We start from the raw sequence: 14,530 nt of genomic DNA, 5'->3' as shown, positions 1-14,530 counted from the left end.
TTGGTAATGGCTAAGAAATAGAGGCTAAGAAATGGAATTGGTTAGGCACACAAGATGCAATAGTCAACGACTATAGCAATGTATTCTTTGATAAACCCAAAGAATTCAACTTCTGGGTTAAAATTCACTATTTCACAAAAACTGCTGGGAAAACTGGAAAATAGTATGGCAGAAACTGGGCATAGACCAATATCTTACACCCTATATTAAAATAAAGTGAAAATGGGTTTATGATCTAGGAATAAAAGCTGATATTATAAGCAATTTGGGAGAGCAAGAAATAGTTTACCTCTCAGATTTACGAGAAAGGGAAGAATTCATGACCCAACAAGAGATAGAAAGCATTACAAAATGCAAAATGCATAATTTTGATTATGTTAAAAAAGTTTTTGTACAAACAAAGTCAATGCAACAAAGATTAGGAGGAAAGCAGAAAATAGGGAGAAAATCTTTACAACCAGTTATTGCAACAATTTGGCTAGCAGCTGCTGTGGGGGTGAAAAACCAACACAAGCCCAACGAAAAGAACACTGCAAGCACAGGTTCTTTTGATATGCTTTACTAAGGAAAGTAGCATTAAGGGGGTTAACAATATCATTTCAATCCAACATACAAATATCATTCACTTAGTTCAGGGGAAAAAGCCAGCACCCTCAACTTCAGAGCAAATACAAACAAACTACAAACATCAACAGACAGACCTTGTCTGATTCAAATCTCAATTCATAGTTCCAGGGGTTTAACAAAGTCTGAACATCTGGGTTTACAAGCTGGAGGGTTCTTAACTACAGCTGCCCAGAATCTCCACATCAACATACCTGAAAGAGTAAGAACCCCAGGGAGAACACCAACCTCTGGGTTTATATATCTTGTTCTGGGTCAAAGGTGAGTCCCACATGCGACTCACCCATGTGACCTAAAAGCATCACAAAAATGCAATTTAAACCCATGTGGTCTATAAGCCTTTGATGTCACAAACATGTCACTCAAACCCATGTAAGCTAAGCTTTCCCTTGGGGCAAGGAGGTCATCAAGGACTCCTAATTTAATCAAGGAAACAAAGGCCAAACTCTTCAAGGGCACTTGGTTGAATAAGTGCTAAAAGCCATCTTTGATTGCCAATACACCAGTGTCTCTGATAAAGTCTTCATATCTAAAATATACAGTGTCTCTGATAAAGTCTTCATATCTAAAATATACAGGGAACTGAGCCAAATTTACAGGAATACAAGTCATTCCCCAATTGAGAAATGGTCAAAGGATATGAACAGGCAGTTTCCAAAGGAAGAAATTAAAGATATCGATAGGCATATGAAAAAATTCTCTAAATCACTATTGATTAGAGAAATGCAAATCAAGAGAAGTCTTAGGTACCACAACTCTCCTGTGAAATTGGCTAACACGACAAAACAGAGAAGTGATAAATGTTGGAGAGGACGTGGGAAAATTTGAACATTGCTGCATTGTTGGTGGAGTTGCGAACTGATCCAGTTCTCCAGTGGAGAGCAATTTGGAACTATCCCCAAAGGGTCATAAAAATGCGCATACCCTTTGACCCAGCAATATCACTTTTAGGACTGTGTTCCAAAGAGATCATGCAAGTGGGAAATGGACCAGTATGTACAAAAGTATAGCAGTTCTTTTTGTGGTGGCAAAGAATTGGAAATCAGGGGGATGCCCATCAATTGGGGAATGGCTAAACAAATTGTGGTATATGAATGTAATAGAACACTATTGTGCTATAAGAAATGAAGAGCAGGCAGACTTCATTATAACCTGGAAAAACTCTTGTGAACTGAGGATGAGTGAAGGGAGCAGAATTAGTAAAACATTATATATGATTATAGACACATGGTATCTGTAAGGACTGACTTTGATAGACTTGGCTCTTCTCATCGATGCAAAGTTCAAAGACAGCTCCAAAAGACTCATGATGGAAAGAGCTATCTACATCCAGAGAAAGAACTATAGAGTCTTAATATAGATTGAGGCAAACTATTTGCTCTCTTTTTTTCCTCTTTTTTTTTTTGGTTTTGTTTCTTCTTTCTCATAATTCTTTCCACTGGTTATAATTCTTCTTTATAACTGGGCTATTATGTAAATAAGTTCAATGTGAAGGTATATGTAGAACCTACATTGGACTACATGCTATCTTGGGGGGTAGGGGGGAGGAGAGGGAGGGAGAGAAAATTTGGAACTCAAAAACTTGTGTAAGTGAGTGTTGTAAACTAAAAATAAAAAATAAACTTATAATTTAAAAATGAAAGTAAACTTTTAAAAGCAAATATGAATTTTGGTAAGCTTTTTCCATTTGAACCAAATTTCCAATTTATAAAGTTGCAAACAAAGCGTGCTTCTCTATCTCTGAAATTATTTTGGCTAATTTTATTTACATTTTCTTTTTATTTATGTAACCTGCTCAGTGCTAAAATTGATATCCAAAACGCTATCATATAATAAATGAGAATTTTAAAAATTCTCACTATGAGATTTCCTAAATAGAAATCTTTCTGGGTCTGTATAAAGAATATATAATAAAATATCTATTATGGACTTATTAAATATGTTGCTATATGACATTTTATCTTGCTTCATTATGATTTTATTATCTTGAAAGTCAAAAGTTATGTCATAGCAAACAGTAATTTCTGGCATTCAACAAATGTTAGTTAAAGTTTGTAGATATCAGACAAAACCTAAAGACAAAACAATGTAACCAAGATTTCTAGCCAAGTCTGGACTATTTTTCCATGACACAGTCCTAATTGGTGGTGAGAGTGCTACTACAACACTGCATTACTTCGTAAGCAATGGAGTTGGCACAAAAGCTTTGGAGGAGAGTCTTCACTCTTTCTTTTGAGAGAGACAGACATGTGGATCCCAACTATCTTTTTGACTTATTCCAAGGAGGAGAAAAAGAAGGAGAAAGACTCTTGCAGATACGTTGGCTAAATTACCTTCTCCATAAGTCTCTGATTGCATGCTTCCCTCCCTAGAAACTTCAGGTAATTTCGCCTTGGTGAGATAATGGCCTCTTTCTTCATAAAGCTGAGGTTTCTTCCATCCAGAGGGAAAAAGTTAATTCACTCTATTTTCTGGTACATTCTAATCCATAGAATTTCTCTGATTTCTGCTTTATATGTTGTTTGCTATTTGCTTGTATCTCTATTCACTATTTGTGATATTCTTATGTGTAACCTGTATTTGATGGGAAAGGGCTAAGTCTATGAGTGTAAGTTATAAACTACACTTAAAGACATAAAGACCAGTGAAGCTAGTGGCTTTTCTCGTTCTGAACAAATGATCTCCCTAACCTAGCAATATTTAGAGGTCAGATAGTTATGATTCTCTCTCAGAGAAGAGACTAGCTGGCTTCGTGACTTATTTTCCTATTCTCCTCAAGGTAGAGATTACGGTCTCTTAAGGAAAGGTAGGTAAGATTCCTGAGATAGTTATCAATACCTCTGCACTGAGCCGTCTGTTTATATGTTTAGAAATCCCATGTGAATATACACATCTTACCTGGGTAGCACACATCTTATAACTTCAAAATAAACATAGAAACAAGAAAAGCCCCATCTTCTTCATCATCCCCATCCCCTTTGAGAAATAGGGAGCATAAGGAGAGCATAAGGAGAATGTCAGTTTGGATATTTCTCTCAAGCAGATCAATTCTTGAATTTGGAACAATAATAAATTAATTTTAAAGTAAATTACTTTTTAAAATTCTGGCAGGTTTACGCCTACAATACAGAGTACAATAATGATATATTTTCCCCTTCCAATACTTGGCACCTATGGACTCAAATTACAATGCCTAATAGAAGCCATTATGGGCTGACTATTCCTATTGGAAGAGTTCCAAGACTAATTAAATAAAGGTAAGGGAACTTTTAAATGATTATAGGCACGTTTTCTTTATTTGTTTTTTGATCAACACTTTCCAGTCATACTGACTCATTTAGGCTCATGCAATCTGACTATTTAAGAGGACTGCCAAGACTGCCAAACACATTAAGAAGTATTTGTGCATCCTTCTGTTCATGTCTGGAGTTGTATTGCCTTGTATGCTATATATGTAAACCTTAAGCTATGATATGACAGCATAGGCGCTTCATTTAACAGCTATTTTTAACCTACCTATTAAGGGAATAAGTCAATAAACTACTTGTGATTCTGAAAGTGATTAAGTGTGCACTGAAATCAAGGGAGATTCAGCCAACTCAGTGATACAGTGACAGGGACACTTTCTTTACACACACCCTTAACATTGGGTAACAGATTAAGCCTAAGACTGCTTGTTGTCCTTCATTCTCCAAGAGGACCAAAATAACATCACTATGTCAGAGTCAAGGTACAGTGTGTCCATCAGCAGCTGATCAGGTTATTATGAGCTTGGAAGGCTCTACCACAGGTCAGGAGCAAATAGTCCATGCCATGAGGGGATGGGGAACCTGTAGCCTCAAGGCCACATGTGGTCCTCCTAGGTCCTCTAGCTCTTTGTCTGAATCCAAATTTCATAGAACAAATCCTTTTAGTAAAAGGATTTATTTTTTTAAACTTGAACTCGACCCAAAGGCCACACCCAAGGACCTAGAAGGCCACATGTGGCATTGAGACCATAGTTCCCCACCCCTGGTCCATGGCCTGATAACTGACTAGGACCTTAATTGCTCTCAGATCCTTTAGGGATTCCAAGAACTTGTGGCTCTCTGTCCAGGAATTCCCAATTGACATAAAGTGATAAATTTGGCATTTTTTTTGCTGTTTGCTGTTGGCTTGTTTTATATACATGGATTTGTTCTACATTTAGAGATCTAAAGGCCTAACTGGAGTGGACCTTAAGGTCAGTAAAATCTCTGAAGTAATATGGGTGTGTGACTACAAGGTCACAAGGGCTTCCCTAGTCTTCAACCGCATAGTAATCACTAATCCTAAGTGTAGATATAAATGACAATGATAAATATATAAAGATGGTTTTGACAGGAAAAATTTTTTTAATGCAATTCGCAAAGGAGACCAAGCTGAGATGATGGAGCAACACGAAATAATACATCAAGCTCTGCCCCTTTGCTACCCTAATAACCTTCCTCTGAACAGACCCGGAAAAGGCACCAGACTTAATACCCCTAAGGAAATCTGAGGAAAAAGTCACAGCGAGTCATTTTTCCAATCCAGGTTGGCAAAGGGTGAGGTCTGGGGAGCAGGAGTATAGACAGGATCCAGTAGACACAGAGAAGTTCTATGCCAAGGGAAAGGCTGTACATTGGAGCAAGAGGAGGACTCGCACCTATATTGGGGCAACTAGAGTGTGAGAAAATGTGCCAACTGAGTTTTGTCACCCATGACCCAGTTCCAAGTCACAGATCCAGGTGGACTTGGAAGGAAAACTATGCATAGAGGTGGTATGCCAGGGTAAAGAGTGGCTTCAAGTCCTAAGCTATATACCTGAGCAAGAAGCAAGTTCAGAAGCAAGCAGTAGCCCTTCAACATCTCAGTTCCTATTTCCAACTCAGTCTGAAACCTGCAGAGAAAGAACTAGGGCAGACATTCCAAAAGAGAACATTAAGTTCCATCACTCTTCAGTAATTGTGGTTTCCAGGTGGCTGATGGTGGCCAAGTCCAGAGTGATAGAATGACAGGTTTAGAACAAAATCCAGGTTAGGAACTTGTAGAGAACAGACACAGGAGGTAGAGGAGAAAAATAAGACTTTGCCTTGAATCAGATGTCTTTCAGAGCACTAAATGTAGGCCTCTAGTCTGAGTTGTCCCTGATGTCCTGGAATGACACAACACTCAATACCCAGACAAAGAAGCAACAGGACCAACCCAGACTTTCCCTCCAGAAGTGCTCAGAACCCAGCCATAACATCAAATATAAAGGCAAGAAGCAGACTAAGCAAAAGAATCTCAAGTGAAGCCTCAAAGAAAAATACAGCTTGCTCAGAAATCCCATTAGAATTCCTGAAAGAGATGAAGCAAGGTTTTTTTTTTTAAAATTTACATATGAAATGAGAATGCTAGAAGAAAAAAATGGAAAAGAAATGAATTATGGAAGAAAGAATTGGAAAGAAAATTAACAGTGTAGCATGAGAGATATAAAAATTTAGGTAAGGAAAAACTCCTTGGAAAATTAAAATGGTAGCTTGTAACCATAAGAGAAAAAAATATTAAAAATCAAGTCAAAAGAATGAAAAAATAGATGAAAAGTTATGGTATCCCATAGCAAAAACAAATGACCTGAAAAATAGATGAAGAAAAATTCAAAATCGTCAGACTATCTGAAATCCATGACTCCAAAAAGAATCTGGACATCATGTTTCAAGAAAAATTAAAATATAACTGTCCAGATCTCTTAGAACTAGAGGGCCAAGTAGAAATAGAAATAATCTGTCAATGACCTCCTTAAAGAAACTTCCAAATGTAAACTCCCAGAAATATTATAGCCAAAACCTAGAGCTTCAAGGTCAAAGAAAAAATACTGCAGGCTCTTGAAGAAATCAAATTGATTCTGTATAATTGTTGATTTTGTTTATAGTTAGTTGATTTTGTCCTGTAACTTCCTAAGTCATGATTCTTTGCCCCTGAACTTAGTTCAGAAATTCAGCTGGCCTGTAATGAGTTAAGTTTAGAAATCTAGTTCTACTAATTACTGTTGTATTTTTGCCTTAAACAATCTCTATTTACAGCAAGTGTTTGCTTCTAATAGAAACACTTTGTAGTGAGATCAAGGATAAAGCAAGGAAGTCGGTTGCCACCGAAATTATTTCATGCAGTTCTAGTGATTTCTGTTGTATGGATGCTTCCTCCTTCAAAATAGACTAGCAATATTCTAGGAGCTTATATGGCCAAAAAGAATTAGTACTAAATGACTAATAATTTTATTCAGATATCTGAATCAATGATAGGAAAATAGACTCTCCATTTTTCTTTAAGCAATCTAACTTTTCTTTGGAATAAATTGTCAATAACTTGTGTTTTGAGTAATTCTCCATAATCTAGAGATACATGAGAATGAAAAGCCATTTGATTGAATCAGATACAATTTTAATCAAAATAGTCATTGAGTTATTTAAATTATATTCATTTCCTCCCCATTTACTCAAGAAACTTGTCATTTAAAACTTCTTAGATAAAAGAGCCCAGGAAATAAAAAAATTAAGGGAAATAGAAAATTGATCCTAGTTGATTTTAAGAGGAAATTTTAAAATTCTTTGTGGACTAAAGAGAAGTACATACCTTTGTGGAATATAGAACATATTCTGAGGTGGGGGTTTATAGAGGACTCCTTCATACACAGGCCATAGCCCACTTAAAATCCTGAAGAGAGAACTTTTCCCACAACCATTGGGACCAGTTATCAGAAGATGCATTCCTTCTTGTACCTAAAATAATTGAAAATGATGAATTGTAATTTTTAAGCCTATAAAAACATTTAGTGCCATATCAGACATGTCATGGAAGTAATAGATGGAAGTTACATAAAGGAAAATTGAGGCTTGATAGAAGGAAAAACTCTTAAACAACTACAGCTGTACAAAAGTCAAATGGACTACCTTGGGAAGTAATAAGTTCCCCTACTAGCAAAGGTTTGATGATGACTTGTCAGGTATATTGGAGAGGGCATTCTTGTTGGACTAGTTGGTCTCTAAGGTCCCTTCCAATTCCATGCAAAGTATTGTGCTAGAAATTCTATCTGTATATACATAATAACCCTGGAAAGCCATGATCAAATAATCGAGAAACATTTATTAAATGCATACTATTAAATGCATGTGCCCAGCACTATGCTAAGTGCTGGCACAGAAACTATATTCCATGAAACAAAGGAAAGCATTTATCATGGCTGACAATAATAAGTGAGGTCTTCTACTAGGCTCTAGGGATTCAAACCACCTTGAAAAAAATTCCAAAGAAAATGATAAGAATAAAAATAAGCCCTGATTCTGGCTCACCAAAATTTAAAGTAAGTACTTAATAAGTATACTCCTTTTGAATTTGAAACAGTATGTATATATGGAGAGATAATTACTTGGAAATAATTTTAAGTATTAAAAATAAATTACTATTTTTTTTACTGGGCTTATGATTTCATTGGTGTATAGTCTGGTGAGGAAATTCTATCTAGAAACGCAGATCAACAAATTGAGGTGTCTTGGGATACCTAAAGGTTAAATGACTTACTCAGGGTAAAAAAGTCTGCATTTGTTAGAGACAGGACTTTAACATAGATCTTCTTGACTCATAGGTTGGCTCTCTAATCCACTATATCATGCTGCCAGTCCAGTTAAAAATATTTTAAAAATAATTATGACAGTTTTATATTATATAAATTATATTTATGCTTTGTATTATATTTCATGTAATATATAAATACATTACATATAATATATTTAGATGTAAATATTCATATGTTATATATAAAATATAAATTGTATTTTTAAATATATCAACTGACAACTTTCACTTGAAAACCAATGACAGTTATTTCACTTTTCTCACTACAAGGCAAAGGAATTGGAACTTGGGAGTTCTCCCATACCTGTGCCTTTGCACAATCTGTCATCCCTAGAATTCTCTATGCCTTCACCTATACCTCTTGGTCTCGTTCCTTCAAGAACATTAAAATTCCAACTTCTGACTTTCCAAATCCTGTTAATACCTCTCCCTTTCAGATTATCTGCTATCTATCTCCTCTCTATATGCAAGGCAGCTAGGTGGCACAGTAGATAGAGAGCCAGGACTGGAGTCAGGAAAACATCTTTCAGAGTTCAAATCTGGCCTCAGATATTTACTAGCTATGTGACTCTGAATAAGTTGCTTAAACCTGTTTGCCTCAGTTTCCTCATCTGTAAAATGAGCTAGAGAAGAAAATGGCAAACCATTCTACTACTTTTCCCAAGAAACCCTCAAATGGGGTCACAAAGAGTTGGAACAACACTGTACATTGTGTATCCACCTAGCTATTTACATATTGTCTCCCCCATTAGAATATATATTCATTGAGGGCAGGAGCTTTGCCTTTCTTCTTATCCCCATCACTTAGCACAGTGCTTGGTACATAGTACATGTTTAATAAGTGTGGTCTAAGTTCCTGCAAAGGAAACTCACTCTGCCAAAGTAGGTCAGTCCTGTCTTTACAGCTTAAGAGAATTGCCTAGAACACTTAAGACTCAGAAGATATATCACCATTTTTCTAATTGTTAAGAATTTTTTTCTTACATTAAAGCTGAATCTCCATTTATCTCCATGTTTCCTGTATATTCATCCATATATTGATGATGTGCTTTTATATAACAGACTAGAGACACCTCAAACTCACAAGACTGTCTATCCAACCAGAAGATGTATTCTTTCTTTTACCTAAAATAGTATGAAAATTATAAACTGCAATCTTTTTAATACTATGAATATGTATATGTGTGTATCTTTACACATTTAACAAGAAATCCCATTCTATTCAAACCATAGCTTGCTTTCAGATTAAAATTTAATCAATGCATTTTTATCAATGACTATAGTTCTTTAAGAGATCAAGAAGTCTTCCCTTTGAAGCAGAAAAAGCAAGCTTTAAATTGTAGTTAGTACAATGTAGTTAGTAATTGTATTCAATGATGATGATGATGATGATAGCATTTATATAACATTTTGATGCTTTCAAAGCACTTCAAAATATTATTTCATTTTAACCTTACATTTTAAAAATGAGGAAACAGAAGCGGACAGAAGTTAAGTGACTTGCCCAGGGTTGGCTAGTTAATAAAAACTTGAGGCCAGATTTGCACTCAGGTATATCCAACTTCAAGTCCACCACTCTACCCACTGTGACATCTAGTTGCTTCATATATAGTACTGAAGGTAGGGCATATCTTTGCAGCCTCATACAAAGAACTAGTTTCCACTGGCACAGTGGAGTGCTTCCTGAAATTATTAGACCCTCTGAAGAATAAGATATGGGAGCACTATTGAAACTCTGTATTTCTACTAAGGTCTAATGGCTTCTTGCAATACACCATGTTAAAAAATGAATGCTATATATGAAAGGGGTATGAAAAAAGAATGTAAGGAATAAACCCCACAGTACTTCTCTCTTTAGACAATTGGGCTTAGTATTAGCTAGCTTAGTGGTCAACTGTGGCAAATTTTCAAATAATTAACCCATAACTTATATAGCACTACATTAGGTGATTGTAAATATAATAACAATCATAGTGCATCACAGGTAATCCAGAATCAACTTTGGTCTGATCATTTGGTCTGATCCCTTCATTTCACAAGTGAATAAAATAAGACTGAGAGAGGTCAATTGATTTGTCCAAGATAATGTAGTACGGATAATAAAACACACACACACACACACACACACAGCCCCGCTTTGAGGTTTACAAAGTGAGCTAAGTAATATTTACTATTATCCTGATTTTACAAATAAGGAAATTGGGGCTGACAGAGGTTAAGTGACTTTCCCAAAGCCATGCAAAGTTTCAAAACCAGTGCTGAAACAAATTTCTCTTTAGACCCTGATTCTGGTACTCTCAATACAAAAGAAGCTAATTGCCAAAGCAACATTCAAACCTAGGTCCTCTGATCTCATATCAGTAGTCCTTTCTACTCCATTAGCTGAGGTTGGCTTTCTATCTAAGAAAACTAAGTCATGTTTACATGTCTCTGATTTTAATTGCTCTTAGTAAACTCTGATTACAGATTTTTTAAAGTATAAGCAAACTAGAGTTTATTTTCATAGCACAGACTTAAAAAGAGTTTAAGGGAAAGGATATCACCTTCAGTTTTTCTTTGTGTACTCATACAAAGAATACCTAGAGGCACCTAGACAGTATAATGGGCACAGCCCTGTACTGAGTCAGGAAGACACGAGTTAAAATGTTGCCTCACACACTTAGTTGCTGTGTGACTACAGCAAGACAGAATTTCTCTCAACCTTGGTTTCTTTTACTGCAAAGTAGAGATAATAATAGCAGAATAGGGTTGTTCTGCTATTTTATACACACACACACACACATATGTATATGTAGAATATCTACATATTATATATGTTCTATATATAGAATATGTATATTATATATATGTTCTAAAATGAGATGTCATATGTACATGTACATTTGTATACAAATCTTAAAAGCTAAGTGAACATTAGTTACTATTAGTAGAGAGAATGAAGTCAAATTGCATGTGTAGGTGTTAATATTTCCTAAATAGTCTCTGTCCTTGCTGAAGGCCCTCACAGTGAGTTACTCTGCAATGAATACAGTCATCAACTAGCACCATACTAGCATTTATTAAGTATCTACTCTGTATACAAGGTACTATGCAAAAGGTTGAGAAGGCAAAAAAAGGACAAAAAAAGTCTCTGCTCTCAAGGAGCTCATGGTCTACTGACAATACACAAACAACCATCTACAAACAAGATATTTGTAGGACAAATGTACATACAGGAAAATTGGCGGGGGGGTAATTTCAAAGGGAAGGAACCAAAAATAAGGAGGAATTTTTTTGACATTTTTTACTGAGAAAACTCAGAATTTAACTTGCATCACTCTGAGTTATTTTAAAAAATTAGATAACTATCAGATAATTGAGGAGAAATTCAAGAACTTTGTTAATTTTAATAAATAGAAACATCAAGAATTTATCCTGGTTTACCAGTCCTGACAAGAAATAGTATGTGAAGGATAGAAAGATTATAAGTAATTTAACTAATAATAAATAATTAAAATATAGTCTATTCGCCAGAGGCTGCTTGGTAGTATATAGAGACAAGGCCTCAGAATTAAGAAGAATTTGGTTTAACTCCTACTTCTGACATGTCCTGGCTCTGTGATCCTGGACAAGTCTTAATGCCTCAGGTAACTCTTAAGACTATAAATTGCAGAGCATGAACTGCTAAGTCTTTATTAATTCCCTATTCCAATGAAATCAAAGGCCTGATTTTTTCTAAGTATACAATTTAGTAGATTTAATTTGAAAATTATTTTGTTTCTTTGACATCTAATCAGTATTCATATTCAGATCTCATCCTCAAATCATTATCTATAAACCTAATTATAAGCCCATATGAAGGTAGCACTGAATATAAGAAAACTCCCCATATTACACACCACAAAAAATAAAGATATACAACTTTTCAAAGTTGTAGGAGGAATACACAGTTTCCATCAAATTTACTAATTCTGCTTATCTTTCTTTTGAGTGATTCTAGATCTTCCCTTTGTTATTTTCTAGCCCCAGATATGCTTCTTGTCAGTATTTAGAGTTTAGAAATCAGCACATTTATCTTTGTTCACATTTCTGTTGTCAATTCTAGTCATATTTTAAATTTGAATTAAATTCATCTGCCTTCACTAACATAATTAATATTCATCAGGTTATTATAACACTAGAATTCCATACATTTTTACTTTTACAGTATTTCAGAACAGTCTATCAAATACTTTTACATGATCTAACAATGAAAATGTAAGACCTTAAATTAATAATCTTTTGATATTATAAGATTATAAGAACTATAGAGCAAATTCAACTTTGTGATTTTTCTTATTAGTCTTTTCTGATGTTAGCCACTGTTATATAAAGTGATAATCATAGCTATGTTAGGATAAAACTTGTAAGTGAAAATTACTAGCATATTTCAGCCATGATGGTATTATCATATAGGCTCATGTTTTGGAGTAATTCACACAGGAAAAATGGAATAAATGACATTTTATTTTCAAATATTCATTTTTAAGGAAATGTCCTATTGCTCCTGTCTACTGATTTGACTTCCAATCTAAAATATAGGATGGGAAATCAAATATTTCTTTTTACTGTTTTCAGTAGAAGAAATTGCATTTATCTGCTCCTACCTATAATTAAGCCACTACCTTTTTCATTTCCTCTCCTTTACATCTGTTTCTTCAAAGTATTAACAGAAGGTACATGAATTCTGAGATGGTTTGTACTTGTGTGACTTTAAGTTACAAGATTCTTGAATATCATCTTACTTTGAAGTTTAGCCTGGAAACCACCACTTCTCCAGCTGGTGTTATAATAGGAACATTTTCACAAATAATTCCATGATCAACATCGATTACTTTTCCTATAAGTTAAGGAAAATTAAAAAGTTTGAAAAGTATCACCTTCATCAATTAATTTGATATATAAATAATGATATATAGTATATTTATAAAAATAAGTTAATTTCAAAAAAGAATTCCAGAAGTCGCAAAAGGAAATATCAAATATCTGGAGCCAGGTGAAGTGTGGATTTGGACATTTTGGCAAATATAGTCATACAAATTATTCAAGTAAGCAGTTTATAATTTTTAAAATGTATTTTAAATTTAATAGGATTAGTTTTTAAAGTAGATTTTATTATATCTGTTCTATTATTTTACCTAAAAATTTTTTTTCTTCTTTTGTTTCTCTTCTGGACAACACTACATAAAAGGGTAATATTAAAGGCTTTTGTAAATCATACAATGAAAAAATAGTGATAAGAAGACTTAACAATTAAAATGAAGAGTATTATGTGAAAGTATACATTCAAACTACTAGATTTTGAAAAAAAATGCACCTTGGGTGAAAGCATGAAATACTTAATTATAGAGTGCTTATGCAACAACAGGCAACTAAGTGGCAAAGTGGGTAGTGCTGGCCTTGGACTCAGGAAGATTTATCTTTCTGAGTTCAAATCTGGCCTCATACATTTACTAGCTGTATAACCCTGGGAAAGTCATTTAACCCTGTCTGACACAGTTTCTTCATCTGTAAACTAATTTAGAGAAGGAAATGGCAAACCACTTAAGTATCTTTGCCAAGAAAACTCAAAATGGGGTCATGAAGAGTGAGACATGAATGAACAACAACTATACAACAACATAACAGATATTTTTAAGTTAAAATATCAGGACAGTAGTGCTAAGCTACCAGGAAATATGAATTTAAATTTTAAACAACTCTTTCTGTCACTTGTGTAGTTCACAAAGATGTCTCTGATAATTTTGCAACAAGTCAAAGAACAATAATACAGATATTTTACTAGGCACAGTTCCTGAAATTTTAACATTAGATTAAATAATAGTTCATTTAAGGATCGGCTATTTCAACAGGTATTAATTTTGGAAACGAGTGTTTATTATGTCTAGTTAAAGGCCCTGGCATAAGTCTTATAAAAAACATTTTTGATAAATAATGAAATATTTTAATATAAGGAAATATTTTAAAATTGAATTTAGTACCTTTGATTTCTAAGGTGTCACTGAGAGATAATTCTATTTTATCTCCAATCCTGGTAGAATTTTCTGTCTCTTGAATAGCAGTTCTCTTGTAAATTCCTTTGTTTACTTCATCAAAGACCCAAAACATATTGTACACTCGAGCAGTATAGCCTGCTAACTCAGTGATCTAAGAAAAAAATTTGTTAATATTACACTCTTAAGAAAATACTAAATAACTTTTCCATTCAGGGTCAAACCTTTAAAAACTGTTATTTAATGATATACATACATGTTGCTATCACAATTCTTATCAG

General features: G+C 34.3%; 1 protein-coding gene across 2 annotated transcripts in view; it reads right to left on the bottom strand.

Moving 5' to 3' along the window:
• Positions 1-14,530, bottom strand: part of ABCD2 (ATP binding cassette subfamily D member 2) — a 107,097-nt gene that overhangs the window by 57,759 nt on the left and 34,808 nt on the right. For both annotated transcript variants that reach the window (XM_036761402.1, XM_036761403.1), the window contains exons 4-6: positions 14,238-14,403; positions 13,002-13,096; positions 7,240-7,385 (exon numbers count right to left, since the gene is read on the bottom strand). In XM_036761402.1, the coding sequence (XP_036617297.1) occupies positions 7,240-7,385; positions 13,002-13,096; positions 14,238-14,403 (407 nt within the window). The remainder of the gene's footprint in view (positions 1-7,239; positions 7,386-13,001; positions 13,097-14,237; positions 14,404-14,530) is intronic.

Source organism: Trichosurus vulpecula, chromosome 5, assembly GCF_011100635.1.
Source record: "Trichosurus vulpecula isolate mTriVul1 chromosome 5, mTriVul1.pri, whole genome shotgun sequence".
NCBI classification, from domain to species: Eukaryota; Metazoa; Chordata; class Mammalia; order Diprotodontia; family Phalangeridae; genus Trichosurus; species Trichosurus vulpecula.
This window is presented reverse-complemented; position numbering and strand designations above follow the sequence as displayed.